The sequence below is a fragment of the Patagioenas fasciata genome, chromosome 8 (assembly GCF_037038585.1).
Source record: "Patagioenas fasciata isolate bPatFas1 chromosome 8, bPatFas1.hap1, whole genome shotgun sequence".
Taxonomy (NCBI): Eukaryota; Metazoa; Chordata; class Aves; order Columbiformes; family Columbidae; genus Patagioenas; species Patagioenas fasciata.
The window spans coordinates 21,555,053-21,573,059 of NC_092527.1; the positions used below are offsets into that span (position 1 = coordinate 21,555,053).

An 18,007-nucleotide genomic window follows, 5' to 3' on the forward strand; every position below is an offset into this window, starting at 1 on the left:
CCTCTCTCCTCTAGGGGTTACAAAGGTAGTTCAAACCCCTCCAGTCATCTCGGCTTATCAGCCAAAGGAGATGCATTCCTCTGGGCTGCTCCCTTTGTAAGTCACTGCTGGCGGGGCGCCCGCTCGCAGCTCCGCAACCTCCCCACCGGCAGCGCTGCCGCTGCCCCCGCCATGCCCTAGCCCCGCTCGCCCGCCGGGGGACGCGCAGCAGCCCGGGGAGGGACGGCGGCGATGGCACCCCAGTCCCCAGCCCGCGCCCGCCCCTGAGGGCGGCTGCTGCCGGGATGTTCAGCTGGCACCGGAGCTTCACTCTGGGAGCGCCCTGGAGGAGAGGTGAGTCCGCCTCCCCCCCGGACAGCCAGCCGGCGGGTGCCGGCACACCTCCCCAAAACCGCTCCTCCGCCACCCCTTCCTTCCCCTCAGCGGCGGTACAGACGGTACTTAGAGCAAACCCAGGCCGGTTTGTCCCGCTCCCGGCCCCGCCGGACGGGCTGTCCGCTCCGCTCCGCTGCCGCCCCAGCCCCGGCCCCATCCATGCTGCGCTCCCTGCTCTCCGGCTGCCTCTGCCCCCACGCAGGTAAGGCTGCGACGAGCCCCTGCTTTGCTTAAGTCTCCGGCGGGTTAGGTCCTGCTCCGGTGTGGGGAATGATCGCGCTTTAGGAACCGATTTGTTTTCCTCTGAAAACCGGCTTATTTTGCATTTATAAGCGTCGGAGAGAACAGCCGGAGAGGCGGGAGCGCGGTGACTCCGAGCGGTCCGTGCGTGAAGGAGGGCGAGCTGCCCAGGACGGGAGCGGGAGGGTGACAACGGGACTGGCATCTGGGCGGCGGTGCGCACATGTCCCGCCGGCATCGCTCGGCTTTTGCACTAAGGCGAGGCGGATCGGCTCTGTCCTCAGCCTGTCACTGCGCTGTCAATGGATATCAGATCGCTTTCTAGGCTGGTACATCCCCATCCAACAGGGATTATCCCGAGTTTGAGAGGTTTCATTTGATCCCTCCTGTTCCGTGCAGATGAGGTGACTCAGGTAGGGAAGACAGCTATAGTCCTGGAGCACATCACTTGTAAATTTTTAAGTCCATTGTTGAAACAAATGATGTGGTCTCAGACTACCTTTTTCGGGCACAATGCGTCTGGCATGTTTTACTCCTTAGTCAGTGCTACAGGCTTTCAGATCACAAGCCCCAGAGAGCAGAATCCCCTTAGCATCCTTGTTTACCCTCCAGCTCGGCTTGTGCCAGCTGTAAATGAGATCTGCAGTTCCTGTCTCCATTAGTATCTCTGTGCTGTGCTACTTTGCTGGGCATGGAGGTGGCTACAGAGAGGGTTTGCCAGAGTCTAAGCGTAGCATGCTGTACAGCAGCAGGACGGAAAGACATCGTAAAACACTGTGTTGGGGTGGTTATGCCTCCTGGGGTCCTGACTTCCCATCTGTATGCTGAACTCCTGCCTCCTTGGACTGCTGCAGTGCAGACAGCTCTGCAGAGTCACACCAGAGCTGCCGTGTTTGTGGGCATCTGCTCAGGCACTCACTGCTGAGATGGTGCTTCCCAGCTCTCCTGCTCTGGGGCAGCTACTCAGAGCTCAGTGTGAGCTGGAGTCTCTCTGAGCTGCCCTAGCAGGTAACTGCTGGACACTGTGTTAGCAAGGGCCGCTGAGGCACATGGCTCTGCCTGGGTATGGTCTGGAAACTGCATTTTTACCTGATGGCACAGAGAGCTCTAGAGCATTGCTGCTGCAGAGCACTCCGGCATTACCACAACATACAGAGAGTGTTTGAGGAGATGTCATTTTACACTATGGTAGAAACTGCTCTTTTCCCCCCCCCCCCCGGATGTAATTTGACCATGAACTTGTTTCCCCCAGGCTATATAGTCCAAACCTGATGGCAGGGCTAGGAGGGGAAGGAAGCTTGCCCTTCCACATGGAAGTGCCCTTCATCACCTAGACACAGCAGTATGGTCATAGGGGTAGATAGAAGCATTGGTGGTGGAACAGACATCACATAGAGGAATCAAAAAGAGATTTAACTACAATTTCCCCAAATAAGAAACAGGGATAACACTCCCTAATCACCTCAGCCGGGAAGAGGTGTTCTGTTTTGGATTCCATCTCTACTCAGAAAGACCCGTTTCTTGCAGACTTTATGGCAGGGACTTTAAAGTTACATCTCTAAATGCAGCTTAAGATAGAGAATATAAACCCAACAAGAGTGGCAGCTCAAAACCAGGGGTATAGCCTGGATCTTCCCCCTTTCCTTGGGGGAGGAGGGGAGCTGTTAGAGCAGAACTATCAGGGTGGCAGGACCTTTTGTATCAGCAAGTTCAATTTACTGCAGTTACAGAGCCCTGCATCATCACCTTCTCCTGTCATCTCACGAAGGTCCTTGTGTGGTACAAGCAAGAGCAAACCCCAAAATTTTCACCACTCTCACTGCAACCATTAGAGATTTCAGACATACCAGAGAGTATGGTAATACCTGCCCCACTGCTACCTCATTTGAGCAGAAGCACCACTCTGGGGTTTTGCCTAGGGACAGCAATGACTGCACATGAAGAATGGGTTAAACATGACCTTTCTGATAGGATTCAGGGGTTCCTTTGGCTTTAGTTGAAGCTCTGGGGTCTTAAGGGCTCTGGTCTGTGGAGCTATTGAACAGTTGTTTATCCAAGCTTATTATAGGCAATAAAACCTGAATTACTACATACCTGTCATCCCTGGGGGGCAAGTTCCATCCTTGCAAAGGGCCTCCTGTCTCCTAGTTAGTTTCGAGCAGAATACTCCTGTGCAATATGAGGTAGCCTGCAAATCACATGTGCAAAGACAGGTCTCCTAAATTAAACAGTTTTTGCCAAGGTGTGGTAAATTTGTTTCCATTGTTTTCATTTTCTGCTCGGATACTTTAGCGAGCTGTGTGCCACACACTCTTTCGCTGTTACACAGGGCTACTCATGAAAGCACCATTTCCTTTGTTTAAGGTTTTGAACCTTTCTCCTGAAGGAGCACAGGGAATTTTTAAGGAGAAGCATTTGCAGATCTTTAGTGAAAGCTGTCATCTCCCTGATAAAGTCTCACAAATAAACACAATAGGTGAATGCAGGACCTGAGACCTCCCTCCACCCCAGGACTGGTTACATTGCAAAGAAGGGTGTACTTGGGCACAGATCTTCGTGCACCAAAGTTATCCCTGCCCTGGTTTTCCCACTGAGCTATATATCCAAATAAATAAGTTGCAGGGTAAATGCAGTAACAAGTGGGAGAGGCTCTTTAGCTGGTGCTATGCATGAGGTCAGGTGTTGGTCTAAAAACTGGTGACTGCCAGCCTACCCGAATAACTTGTTTAAACCAGGGGGTCTGTGGGGACCTGCTGTGTCCTGGGACTTTGTGCCAGAGGTCACTGATCTATCAGACCTGTTGTTTTGTTTCAAAAACTTTACAGGTCACTTGGAATGAATAGAAGCAAGCTGTAAAAATGTCAAGTGGCCTCTCCACTTGGAAATCCATTTCCTCTTTAGTTCACCCAACTATATCCATCAGTAAACAATCAGTCTCTCATTCCCCCTCAAATGCCTGAAAAGAACTATAATTATCTCCATTGCTTCTAAAATGTAGGTATTAATGTCACAGTTGAGACAGAGAAACAACATAGACAAAGTTCTTCTTACGGACAAACAGCAGTCTCCATTTATTGCCACAAACACTTTTTTATATAGTCTTTACCAGCTCATGTGTCTTTTTGCTATTGGTTACAGGCTGCAATAGTAACATATAAATGGCTAATTTTGCTATTGTCAATGTTACTCTTTTACTCCCTTCTTTCTTACTGGTACACCTTAATATCTTCAAGGTAAATCTCTGCTCCCCTTCAGGGAATCCACAGACCCGCCATAATCCCCCACATATTAAAGTAATTAATTCCTCTTCAGTTAGAGTCCTTGAACCTTGTTATCTTTCTCTCAGCATCTATTTTATACAGACTTATCATTACCAGCTACAGCTATATGGGATATGTAACATTTCTGGTCACATTATATTATCAAACTATCATCCAGAGGAATTTCACAGACTTAAACAGCGAGACTGGAGAGCATAACTTTGTGCTTTTTGTTCAAGGGCTGTGAGAGATCTCAGCTTTGTCAAAGTTATTCCTTTGCATTCAACATTTCAGTCAAATCTAATTATGTGTATATATATATATATATATATATATATATATATATACACACTCCCATGAAATCCACATGTATTTCAGTGCTGCAGTTCATAAGAGTCACAGAATAGGTGGCATTGGAAGGGACCCTCAAAGGTCATCTAGACCAATCCTCCTGCAATGAGCAGGGGCATCTTCCACTAGATCAGGTTGCTCAGAGCCCCATCCAGCCTGGCCTTGAACATCTGCAGACACTGGGCATCCACCACTTCTCTGGTCAACCTGTTCCAGTATTTTACCACCATAATTGTAAAAAAATTTCTTCCTCATGTCTAGCCTGAATCTCCCCTCTGTTAGTTTAAAACCGTTAGCCCTTGTCCTATTGTAACAGCCCCTGCTAAAAAGTCTGTCCCCATCCCCAAATTTATCCAACCCCAGTTGAATAAATTGAAATTTTGAGAACTGAATCTATCACGCAAATCCTCAGTTGCCACAGGGAACCATGTTCCTCTGAAAATGTGATTTCCGCACCGCCCCCCCCCCCCCGCCCTGGTCACAATTCCAGTAAAAAGAAAAAATATGATAGTGATTTTCAAGCCTTTACAAGTTTCTGCCATTGTAGATATAGGTTGTAACTGGTACACTGAAAACACACAAGCTCCCCTTAGAAATTCTTAGGTTCATGATTGTCCTAATTGATTTGGAGAAGCCCTTGCTCAGATAGGGTAGCCCAAGATACACCAGCATGCTCACAGACTAGCTTTGCTCAAAAGCTACTGGGAAGGCAGATTGTCTGGAGAAACCTGGTGCCAAGCAGCACTGCCATCACCGCACAGGCACCACATCTTCAATAGTCCCGTAAAGCAACAGAAGGCAGGGAGATCCTTGCCCCAGGGGAGAGCTCTGTGGAGATTTCCCTCCCAGAGGGTCATTTGGTAGTGGTTCTTGTTTTTTCTGGGGGGGGTGAGTTGTTTGTAGGTGGTTTTGTTTGTTTGTTTTGGCAGCATAAGTGTAATCCAATTCTTCTAAGTATTGGGGTCCTGTCCATGCAACCACTCCCTATGTCCACGGGGCTATGGAAAGGGCAGCCACTGCCCAGCTAGAAAAGGAACACAGCTCCTGCACTCGCTGCGTGGGGGCCAGCTCATGGGCTAGTGCTGAGAAGGAGGTGCCAGCACAGCCCACCACCCAGCCCCACCCCTCAGCACATACGGAGGAAGACTCAGAAGCAAAAAATGTCTATTGTTTCAGAAAGGAAGTGATCCCTTTTCTCTGAAATGCTGGGAAATTGAGACCTCATCATTGGTGAGAAAAAAAACCTCTTCGAAGCGAAAGGGAAATACCACCTGAGCTGTACTGCCAGCAGCCTTAGAGAACGTGTTGCACGACAGGTTTAAAAAAGAGACTTTTTTTGTAAAGGAAGGAAGGAAGGAAAATGAGGGAATACAAGCACTGAATGGGAGAGGCAGCCTTTCATTTCTAGGTCATGAGTTTGACTCCAGCTCACTAGTCACTGCTGCCTAATGATTCTTCAAAAGCTGATCATCTCTTGGTCTGTTACTTGGAGGCCACAGCCACACCACAGAACCTATTCTGCATGGCACGGGATTTAATCCTGAGCTAGAGAGGAGTTACTAGGCAGGCTGTGCCAGTCTGCTATGGGATGCTGAAAAACCTTTTCTGGGGATTCACATGTGTACCTTGCTCCTGTGCTCAGGACTACACAAACTGGTAGGAATGGTAGGGTTTGACTTTGATATTCCTTTGCAGGCTAGCTGTGCAAAAACCTTGCTACTCCAGCGATCCAAGTAATTGGTGATGCTCTTTGTTTCTGGTCCTTTGTTCTTGTGGCACGCTGCAAAAGTACTGATCTTCTGGACTTAAATCTAGAGGGTGTTGCACATCTGTGGTAGACAGGAGTGGGGACAAGAATAGGCACTCTGAGCACCTCTGCACTGTTGACCTTGTATCTCTCCCTGGGACTGCCACCCTGCACAACCCTGCCAGCACCACGCACTGTGGAGGGGTTCACTTTACACGTGAACCTTGCAGCAGCTCTGGGGACAGGGGGCTGCTACAGCTCCAACACTGCTATCCTTTGTAACACAACAGCACATGGAAACAAGCAAAGCTTTGAGTCCAGTGGTGCCAGTCATTGCTCACATGTTTAATTGAGATTCTCCCTATGCCAAGCAGCCTACAAATCAGGATTAACATTTTGAGAAGACAGGTGGGCACAGACCAGAAGAGAGAGCAGCACAGGGCAGCGCTGTACAGTACAACTCTGTGCTGCCACTAGCAGCATTCATCCCAATGGCAGCCTGGCCTCTTCCTACCACCAGTACTTCCATTAGCCAGATCCATGAGAAGACCATGTGCTATGATACTTGAGTCAGTGCATCAGAAGCCAAGGACCCCTCTCAGGGATGCTGCGGTGCTTAACAAGGCTTGCACTGCAGGAACTGCCAGCAACATGTGGCTAAGAGCCACACGTGTAGATGGAAAAAAAAAAGAAAAAACTGGACCTGGATTTCAGTGCTTTGGAGCATGGGGTTTTAAATACAGACTTCAGCTTAGTTTAATAGAAAGGTGGGAGCTTTTGCAGGAATTGGGCCTGGGCAGGACTGAGAGTTTTGCCTGGGCAGTTGAGTGCATCTCTTCCATGCAACTTACTTGGGATAAAGAAACCGGTTAAAAGCAATTTCATATTTAGATATCCGCCCTCCTTCCTCAGGTCAGAAGTCTCTATATTAATGCACTAGGCTGTGCCCTGGCAGCTGCTCGTTATTGTGCAACAGGAAAAATACACTTGGACTTCAAACTCCAAGGAAAAGAAAGCCTTGGGCCAACAGCTGATGGGGGGGATATTCACTGTTGAAAGATTTAAGTTTCTTTACTAGGCTTTGCTAACTATCAACAGAGGAATATCCTAGAAGGCAATTTGGAAATGAAACAAAGCAAAGTTTTAGAGTCTTAGCTGAGACACATCAATTCCTTTCACTCCCTAATAATTACCTTCAGATATGAGCTAGTTCACTGTTACCACCTCCCCATGAGATGGCAAGCGGTGTTATTTGCCAGCTGTACAGGCACAGGAAGTCCAGCAACTTGCCCAAGGTTACATGTAATCAGTTGCCATCAATTACAGGCTTATATTACAACCCAGAGAACCCTGTTTATCTCTACTCTAGTGTGATTACAGAGCCATATAATCCTTTTGAGAGGGCTACTAGGCAAATAGCACAAATTAACCTGAGACAACATCTGGCTTGGGCACATATTGCCAAAGATGTTGCAGGAAGCTATGCTGATCCTAAGCATGAACACACAACTCCACTTCCTCCCCTGCTGCCATACTAGTGTCCCATACAGCTGTCTGAAAACAACATCTTTTGGTACCTTACTGTCACCCCAGAAGGGGTGTGGAAAACCAGTTCAGGGGAAGGGAAACAAAAAACAGCAATAACAAAACAAAACAAAAATCTTGGCTGATTTCCCAGGAGCAGCAGTGTCAAACCTGGCTAGCCTCCAGCACAAGTAAAGACATCCTACCAACCTCAATGCAGTTGTTCAGCTCTCTGAAGTTCTTCACACCTCCTTTCAGAAGACTCTCTGCAGCACTGTAACCATAGCCCTGCAGCACACTCCCTCCAGCGCCAGGCTGGATCCCACCTTCCCCGCTATGCTCCCTGGTATTGTTGCACAAAGCATTTACAGGCCAGGACATCAGCCAGAATTAGCTGACACAACTCAGTTACGGGGCCTGGTAATGAGCTAATTTATAGCAGCTGAGGGTCTAGCTCACTTTTATTTTGTAATTGCACAGGTGAGCTTTAATTGCAGCATTCTGGTGTTTGCTGTTAATGTGCTTGAAAGAGTTGACCGTTTTTATGTGCCTCTTTCAAGACCTGTAGCAGAAATAATCTACTTGGAAGGCCCATGGTTTAGGTTCTGTAACCCAGTTAACAGAGAGGAAGAAGAGATGATTCCCTCAGTGAGGTGCAGCAAGAAAAACTTGAGTTTCAGGTCACTACCTTAATCATGGGAGATCTCTCTGCTGTAGCACACATCACTTCATTGACCATGGGAAAGTATCATTGGATGAATGAGGACGAGGTGTGTGTGTGTTGCAAAATCCTGCCATCCTTTGGATCCATTCTGACCTTGTGGGGGGGGAGGGGGCAAAAACATTTTGCATCATCACAAGAAGCTGGGAGGATACATCAGGAATGCTCAAACACTCTGGTTACCAGGACCTGCTAGTGCTGAGATCAGTGGTTTGCAGCCTAGAACAGATAAACAAGAAATTGTGGCCACAGGATGGGGAGAGCAAAGGACTGTGTTGTCTACAGCACAGAACTTGCTCAGCACTGGAATTGCTGGCATTGAGGGGACTCTCACACAGGGGGTCAGAGATTTCTTCTTATGTTTTATTTTTCTACCCCAACTAAACTTTCTTGTACACATAGTAGCTTTTGTAGTCATAAATATATGAATTAAAGCATCTGACATCTTCTGTAAGCAGCAAGACCTCATTTTAATACGCTGCTTCCTGTTTTCAGACAAAGAAATATTTGTGTAGGCCAGGGTGAAACCGGTTAAGCAAGAAAAAAGGGTAGTTTGAAAGACAGTGAGAGAATCTCCAATCAAAGAAAAGCAAGGCATGATTAATAAGTGAAGGCAATTAGAGTCTGTGGGAAGGGAATACCATTCCATATAGTAATTCCTGGTCAAAAAGAAAGTGCTGCTCAGCAACTGTTCTCCTCCTGACTCTCAAAGGCTTTGTGTTGCCATCTGGGGTAGTGATGCCATCAGAAGACCCTGGTAGCCTTCTATTTTTCGTGCAGATATAGCACTTTGCCTCTCAGCCGAGCAGGTAGAGGTAGATCCTCTCCAAATCATAACAACTCAGGTCCACCTCTTTCTTCCAAAACCAGGCGCTGAACTCCCTCTCATAGGTGGCATTTTGTTGTGCATGAAACTGCAAATCAGGCTCCCTATTCCTTGTCCACAGTTCAGGGTCCACCACATCCATTCCAAGGGGAAGAAGGGCCATTACCCAGCACAGGCAGCTCCTGGTGAGCTTTCCTGTGGCATTTCCATGGTTAATGTCTTTGGTCCCCCACCACAGCAATGTACTGATGTTACATTGGTGATGGCCTGGCACTGAATGTGGCTCTTTACAGCGGAAAGACGCCTGTGCATCCTGCCAAGGGAGGCAGTTGCTATTCTCTGTATGCTAAATAAGATCTTCTGTAAGGGGTTATAAGCACTATGTGCCCATGTGTTGTAAAAAGCCCATCAGATAGGATGTTACTGCGAGTGAGTTTGTGAAGCAGCTGATGGTTTCATATAGGCAAAAAGGAAGGAAGTAGGAGAGGGTAATGAAAGGAAATGAAGTAGGAAGTAAGATATCCTGAAAAGTGTATGCATTTTAGGCCTCTGAGGTGCTCTGGGTCAGGCAGTAATAACAGAAAAGATAACAAAAGAAACTGAAGTTATGTGCTGCAGCAATTCCTGGTCCCAAGTCCATGAACAGATGGATTTGGAGCTGAGATTTGCAGTTTGCTGAAGGGTAGACGCAGAGCTTTTCACTGGCTCTCATACCAGTGCAAACCAGAAGTCTGCACTGTGAAATGTTAGATTCAGAAAAATAGTAAGAAAACCTGCAGGTACAACGCACATAGACCAGCCTTTCATCCAGAGACTGTTCTACCATATTACTGTGCAAAATATGATGTGAAAACAAGTCTCAGTCCATGCGCAAAAAAGCTCATAAACAGAGCTACTCCCATATTCTTTCTCTCCACAAAGAAGGTAAGAATTCATTTAAAGAAATGACTTCATAGCTAAAACCTTACAGGGAGTGACAAAGATCTACAGTGCCTCGTTTACTTTTCCTATCAGTACTTGCTTTTCATCACCTGCATGTGTTCAGAGAATGCTGCAGAGAATACAGTTTGCAAATTACTTGTTGCAACCCAAAATTCACTTAAGCCTGCAGAAAGACAAATTTCATTTAACCCTTTTTTTCTGCTAGTTCAAAATACATTTAATCAGAGGAAATATTTTAGCCTTAAGTTAATGTCTATTGGTTGAAATAACATGTACTTCTCTGTGTCTGTACACAGGTAATCACTACAAGTTATCTGGCAACATGTGGTGTTTGCTACCTGTCTACTAAATCACAACTCTGTATTTATGAGTCCTCCAGAAGGACTCTGAGGCTATGAAACACAACACTTCTGTTGTAGCAAAGCCTACAAGAAAGCTTCATATAGCTCAAGAAAAATAAATCAGGGCTGCCCCCCTCTACCACCTTACTACAGGAAGTTTTACATTTCACGTCCCTCAGAGGATGTGCCATAAACTGAGTTTTGTAGCCTATTGTGACCTTCTACTTGTTTGTTTGTTTATTTTTAAAGCAGGTAAGAAGAGCCCACCTGCTGAGGACAAAGTTGTACTAACACATATGAAGATACTGAGCAATGAAGGAATTCAAAACCCAGCGTTAATCCCAGAGGCTCCGGCTGACACAGCCTGCACAGCAGAGTCCCATCTCCCCAGAACCAGCCTCCCACCAGACTGCCAGGGAAACGCAAATGCAGTGGCCGCACCAGCAGATCCAGACTGTGTAGATGCCCCGGCAAGCACAGACTATGTAGCCACACTACCTGACCTCAGTGCCTTCGAGTCCAAATACCGACTTCACAGATTCTCCAAATTTGAATCTGAGGACTCAGGCGTTGAATTGCCAAGTGGGGCTAATTCTCCATCAACACCAACAGGTTCAGAGAAGAGCTTTGTCCTTCACAGCAGAGACTCATTTTGTGACTCGGGCGTGCTTAGCACCTCTTCTTCTCCAGAAATTGACCATCTGATAATGGGAACATGTAAAGACCATGCCAGAAAAGCCAGCCACCAAGATCCAGAGAGTGAAAAGCAAGCTGAGTACTACAGCCAGGAGGCAGATGCTGTGCAGGGTCCTACAGCTTCCCCTGAAGACTTCAGTGTCCCTCAGCAAGAAAGTCCCAATGAACATTTTGACCAGAGTGAAAGGCAATCTCTGGAAAAGGAACCTACCCCAGAGACGAACCTTCCCAAAGAAAGCACTCTTCCCACCCCAGGTCCAACAGAAGAGCCAAAGACAATTGCTGACAGTTTCCCAGAAAGCTTTGACAGCATGCAAGACATTCAGATCCATGGACACCAGCTGAAGAAGTACCCCACAAGCGACAGTCTGGATGAATACATGGATGAATGCTGTAGACTGAGTGAGGTAAGAAACACCTAAGCTGAATCGTACAGCTAGGCCTGTCCAGATACCTCAGTCAGGGTTCAAGTCCTATTGTCTGTCATGAACTAGGACACATCTGAATTAGAAAATCTCCCCAGAAACAGCTGTAAGCAGTAAATCATGGTAATTCAATTTTAAGAGTTCTTTTCATAGCAGTGAAATTCTGAAGTACTTCACATATATTGTGTCTGGAATGTTTCAGAAAGCCATAGAGTAGAGGATGTACTTGATTCTAGTCTTAAAATGAAGATTGTGGAGCTAGTCATAGTCCTCCAATACATGGAACAGGGATCAGAACATGGTTTCTTTTTCAAGGTCAGGTTATTCCTGTTCCTGGGAACAGCTGGACTGTTGTCAGGGCACCAGTGTTCAGAAAGAACTTGTCTAAGGGGTAGCTCATTTCTGTCCAGACTTGTCCTGTCCTCACTTGTCCTGTCCTCTTGAGCCAGCTCTCCCGAATAACAAGGGAGCAGGGAACTAACATACAAGTTAAAATCTTCGCTGGGCTGGAGATCGAGATGCCATTTTAACCCTCTAGCACAGCTGTAACGTTAACTCCTGTATTCCCAGGTTGGCCAAACTGCAAAGACACAATATTTTTAAGCAGCTTGTCCTACCCTTTCTCCCTTGCTGGCTATACTGTGTGAATGACAGGAGAATAAAAAGCGCTCTGTGCACGTTCTCCCATGTGGATGTTGGGAAGCACTCACCCCAGTGCTTTCTTTGCCTGAACCCTGTGCTGTCGACATGCAGGCAGATCGTTGCCTGGCCTGTCCGCTGCAGCAGCTTCCATGAACCAGCACAGGGAACAATCTGTCTGGGGAGGTGATTCTTGACAGAGAAACAGACCAAAGAGCCCATGAGCAAAGGGAAAGGAGAGGGGCAGACTAGGTGAAGAGGGTCACAAAGACACACCAAAAACATCAAGTGGTACATAACGGGGATTTCTTTTCAGGGCGTTAATTGCAGTAATAGTGATGAATTAGAACAGGAGATGGGTGGGAGGAAGCCAAATGACAAGTGCTGTTTGCTGTGCATATAATTTCACCATGACCTCTCTGCCTGGGCCCTGAACCATCAGGCAATGGCCTTCCTCTCCAGCATGCCAAACCCTCCCAAGCAGCGAGGAAGGTCAGAGCTGGCCCATCTCTGTTAACATTGCATATTGAGGCAGCACAAGCAGCACACAATCCAGCTGAGCAGCCTCTTCCTCCCTAGACCTGTCTCACACATGGCAGAAGACAGAAATCTGCTTTCCTAAAAAGACAGCGATCAGGCCTTCTGGCAGAGCTCAAAAGACGACCGGCACAGGAGAGTTTGGCCATAAGGAGACCTTATAAAAAGTTACCTAAATTCTCTGTTGCACTCCGCATGGTTTGCAGCCAGCTTGCTCTTGTCCGACAGCTCTGGCTGCCCATGAAATTCCTTTAAATCCCTTGGGAAATGGAGCCTCAGTTTCCCAAAGCAGAGCATTTAAATAAACAAGAGAATAAATTAGAAAGAAGCTGAAGAGGAAATGAAGCTCTTGGTGGCTTATCTCTCCTCCTTTTTAATATCCTTAGTGGCTGAGTGCTAAAGCTCTGTGCCCCAGAGCACTTTTCTTTGTTTGTTTTTTGAGCTGTATAAATACAGCTGTGACCTAGATGCTGGGGAGGTTTGCCCCTCTTCAGAGAGCACCTCCAGGCTGCTGCATCTCAAGAGCGGTGCTCTTCAAACTGCTGGGATGCCAGGTAGCACCCAGGCTGGCTAGGGCAAGAGATGCTCAGGGCTGCTGCAGAGCCCTGCGGCTGCTGCTGCACTGTGTGCCTCGGAGCAGAGGGACAGCCTCCTGCAGCAGCAGAGCCTCTGCCCTCACCAGACCTGCATGAGGGTGGCCTGTCCTCACTGTCATACAACAGAGGCAGGACAGCGTGAGACCCACCCAGAAACAATGTTCAGATGATGATCTGCCCATACAGCTGAGGGATGCACCTTGGTCCACCCCAGCTGAGGCTCTGCTCTGGCCTTAGTCCATGGTTTTCACATTTGTCTGTAACCTGTCTAAGATACAACACAGTACTTAGGAGCCAACTCCTGATGTTGTGCCAGGGACTCAGGTACCCCTGGAAATGCAATCAGTGCTGTCTGAAAGATAGCAGGCCAGTACAGGGTATCCCCACTCTGCTTGGCAAAGAACATGGTAGACGAAGTAGTTCTATTGAATCAATTCCTGCTGCATTAAATTCATGTTGATGTAAGCCAGAATAAGCACTCTTGCATCTCTATTTGATGCCAGATGAGAGAATTATTTAATTATAGGTGACAGCTACTTCCTCAGTTCTGTTGCTGGTTTGGAAATTTAACTTTGAAGTAACAGGAAAGCAGCGGAGATTTCCCAGCCCATCTGGCTGTGGCAACGCCAATGGCGCTGTGCTTGCTGGCACACCGCAGTCGAGCAAGCATTCCTTGCTGGATGAGGATGTTCCTTGATGCCCTTGTGGCCTCCCTCACTGCTGAGGCTACTTCCAAGAGAATAGGGAGGAAAATGCTAAAAAAGAGACTGGAAATGACCAAATGTTTTGACTGTTTGGATTCATTTGATGAATAGCTTCAGCTGAAAATATACATCAGATCATTTCAGTCTGGCATTTCTTAAAGCTTTCTGATCTTCTGTGTTGAACTGTCGTTATTTTGAAATTTGCCTACATTAAGAAAGATGAAAGAAGTGGAAGCTGTCAAACAACAAATGAAAGAACTTTGAAGCCTAAATAAAAGCATTTCCTTTCAAGCCAGATTAAATGTTTGGGGTCAGTTTGAAGATACATAGCTTTTGATGCTTTTGCTTTGCAAACACTTCCTCACACTCCAAAAAGTTTACATTTAACGTCAGCCCATACACTTAGAAGAAGAGAGAGGGTGGGAGCATTTTTGTCATTAAATAAAAAAACCCAAAACACATTATTCACACACTGCTAATTATCCTGGGCCAAAGTGGTCAAAATACTGCTCTTCAGAGCATGGTACAGTTTAGGGGAAGGATAGAGCAACCTGTGCTGGTCAGCCTATGCGTGCTGCTCGGAGGAAATCAGAAGCTATCAGCAAGCGCAGCCCCTCCTGGACAGCCGGGTGGAGCTCTCAGAAATAGACCACACGATCCATCTCTTTCCTGTTATTCATCAGCCTTTTGGTGCTGTCAGCTTCCAGTGACAAATGTTTCCCACTCAGCCCATGGCGTCACTAATCAGTTGCCCCAAGCCTGTGATGGGAGGCTGGTAATTCTGTTCCTTGGCTGTCAGCGCAGTGACCGTCCTGCCTCTGGACTGGCCACACTCACGTGGCAGGAGCAGGTGGGGAGAGATTTACGGGAGAACAGAGCATGGTACAACCCAAAACTAGCCACAAGAGAAAGTGAAGAGCATCGCAGGAAGTGCAGAAACTTAAGTCACTGCAAGAAACATCAGCAAGCTCCCATCTGAATGAAGAACTTCGCCTGCAAGCTGGTCCTGCCTGCCAGCCTCAGCTCCTGCTTGCAGGTCCAGCACAGGATAGTTTTCCATTGAGCATGATTGAAGAAAAGCTCCCAGCTCTGTGACTCTTGTGGCTTCAGAGGAAAAAGGTGATTTTACACCAGTCAAAATATTGACTGGAGTGCTCTAGATAAGGCAAAGTTCCCAGTGCAGGTGTTGATCCTGTGTTTTTTGTGCTTCCAAATAAATCTGTAGGCAAGCACAACTGCAATGGTTTATTGGCAGCCGAGTAGGGCTACATATACTGAAAACCTGTCCCCAAAACTTCATCAAGTGAACACTCAAAAGAGCAGAGATTTCTTTTTAGTTACACTGGTGTAAAGGCAGTGTAGTGCACCTTAACTCTGCAGAGTTAAATTTGTAATGGGAGTAACTCAGCATAGTATAGCTGAGAGCCTTGGATTCCTTTTCTTCCATCTGAGGGTCTGGTTCAGTCTGACGTACCTGAAGGCAAAATCTGGCACCTGTTTATCCCCATGTGGGGAACGGGAAAAATTTCAGTCCTGTTGGGTGAGTGTTTTCGGAAGCTTCAACTGGGAGGACAGAGACTAGAAGAGACCTATCCTGGAAAATGTTTGCAGTTTTCCTGTGGTTGCTCACACTCCACTGCTGGCATAAAACTCTTTCACAGGTGCTGAGAGGAAAATATTTAGACCAGAATGTGACAGACCAGGTTTTATGCCACAGTTGGCACAACCAGAAGATAGTGAGGGCTTTTTAGGTATTTCCAGTCTATGGAAAACGAAGTCCTGGAAGTGTCTCTAGAGAGGCCCTCTTTGAGCAATCATTTTGGGGCCAACCAGCTAAATTACACAAATTTTATGTATTGAACGCCTGTCATATCTGAGCAAACCTGATGCTAATACGGCCTTGTGGCAGGGCAGGCAAGGTGAAGCATTCCCCTTAAAAGCTCTTACCCCTGCATGCTGACCACAGAGGTGGCTGGCCCTGAAGGGGTGGGCAGGCTCTGCCTGATTTGCCTTTTGCTCATATGTGCTTGCTGGGATCCCTTCAATAAAATGCAAATTAATTTCCTATTAAATAATCTAAACTTCCTGCTCTGAGCAGGCTCTGAAGGATGGTTGTGAAACAGGGGCCTCCAGCATATTGACTCCAACCTTCAATCTGATTTAGGTTCTCCACAGGGGTAAATCCACCTTTCCACAAGACATAACTGCTCTATACTTTTTCCCTCTCATTTTCTGGGGATCTGTATTCATTGTCAGGAGTTGGAATTTCTCTCTAACTTTTGCTAAAACCCAGATTTTCTCCATGTCTGCCCCAAACACACTTTTGCTTTCAAGTGCCTTCAGCCCCAGACACAGACCACTGGAAATTAGGGCCACTTTCTCCCCCTCTGCCCATTTTGCCCTATAAACGTAGCAGCCATGAACACAAAGCAGGACCTTGAAATATTAAGCATGGGACAAACATGGAACAAAAAGAGGGTCTTTAACTGAAAGAGGTCACATGCTTTCTCCCCAGTCTTGAGGTTACAAGCCAAAAGCTTTACTTCACTTTTCCAAGAGCTCCTCTGTCCCTTGTAGTATTCCCTTGTGTTTCTACAGCAATAACACGATGGATTTGGCTCACTGTCTCCTTAGGTCAATGACAGGACATCAGCCACTGCAACAGCAAACTGTCAGAAAAGGAAGTTGTTACACATGCAAAGAGAGGGTACAGAGTAGCAGAAATCCTACATTTTCAAGGATAACGAGGAGCTTCTGACTACCCATTTTGTGACAGCGTAAAAAAAAATGACAACTGATTTTGGGACAGCTCAAAACCATCAGATTTTCAGAAGTTGATACTCAAGTACTTTCTGAAAATTATGCTTCTGAAGCCAGGCACCCCCAAATCCCTAACTGCTTTCAAATACATTAGTTACAGTGCTTTTGAATCAGGCTCTTCCCAGCAGACACCACATAGGCTTCATTCTCCCTGTGGGTCCTGGGGCTGCGCCCCTTCTCACTAAACAGACATGCTAAAGACTCAGTTTCATGGCTGAGTAACCTTTATCTTGCCACCTCTTCTGCAGGCTCTGCCTGAGAGGAAAGTAAAAATGATGAATGTGGGTGACTGGTTGGCTTAGAGTCATCACAGTTTTTCATGTGTTTTCATGTGACCTCTGTCCCAACCTCAGAGACAAAAGCATCTGGACATAATAATACCTGTTTATAAATAACATTGTATCATCATTTGTTTAAAAAGAAGTAAATCCTAATGTTGATTATTTTTGAACACACCATGAGCTTTCTGACATAATGAAAAGACAGGAAGAGTCCCAAGGCTGGCATTTCCCCAAAAATGTAGATTGTTGTGGGAAAGGAGACAGAGTAAGCTTCCTGCTTTTGTAGAGGGAACTTATTTTTTGAAGTAAGATAAACTTAGAGCGCTGCTTTTGTAAAGATTGAGGCTTATTTTACTTACCGCTATCACACGCACATCAGCAGGCAGCGCCAAGGTGGAAGTGTGTAGATTTGTTCGCAGCACGTTCGGCAGAGCCCACTCACGGCACAGGAGAGGACACTTGTGTGCACGGGGAAGTCCTGGAGCCAGAAACAGCAAGGTGTGGAGCAGGAGGCTGAGACGCACCGTTGCTCTTCCTCTGCCATGGGGTTACTGTCTGTCTCTGGCACTGCCCTTTGCTGAGCAGCAGTGAGGCTCTGCAGGTCCTGGGTGTGGAAAGATCAGTGGTACAGAACATCTTTGTAGCCTCATCTAGGTGTTCCTGCTCCAGCAGTGGGATTGGACTAGATGATCTTTTGAGGTCCCTTCCAATCCCTAACATTCTGTGATTCTGTGATCCTGCCATAGCCAGGCAGCAAGCTTTATCCCATGGGCTTTCTTCAGGCATCTCCTATTGACTGAGAAAGTAGCAGGGATATAAGCTGGGATCTGCTAAAGAGCAGTGCAAAGATGTTCTTTCACTTTGGCAGCTTGGTTCAGGCACATGTCCCTCTCACTCACCCGGCAGCGGCGAGGGTGAGTTCACCTGTGCTGTAATGGTTGCGGATTGCCAAAGGCAGACAAAATGTACCCCCAGGTTGGTC

The 18,007-nt window shown here is 46.9% G+C and overlaps 1 protein-coding gene across 1 annotated transcript in view; it reads left to right on the forward strand.

The window, feature by feature from the left end:
* The first annotated feature begins 339 nt into the window (after positions 1–339).
* The window catches only part of LOC136104411 (uncharacterized), a 31,463-nt gene continuing 13,795 nt past the window's right edge, over positions 340–18,007 (forward strand). Inside the window, exons 1-2 of the mRNA XM_065843359.2 lie at positions 340–577; positions 10,580–11,430. Coding sequence (XP_065699431.1) covers positions 535–577; positions 10,580–11,430 — 894 coding nt within the window. The 5' untranslated portion in view covers positions 340–534. The remainder of the gene's footprint in view (positions 578–10,579; positions 11,431–18,007) is intronic.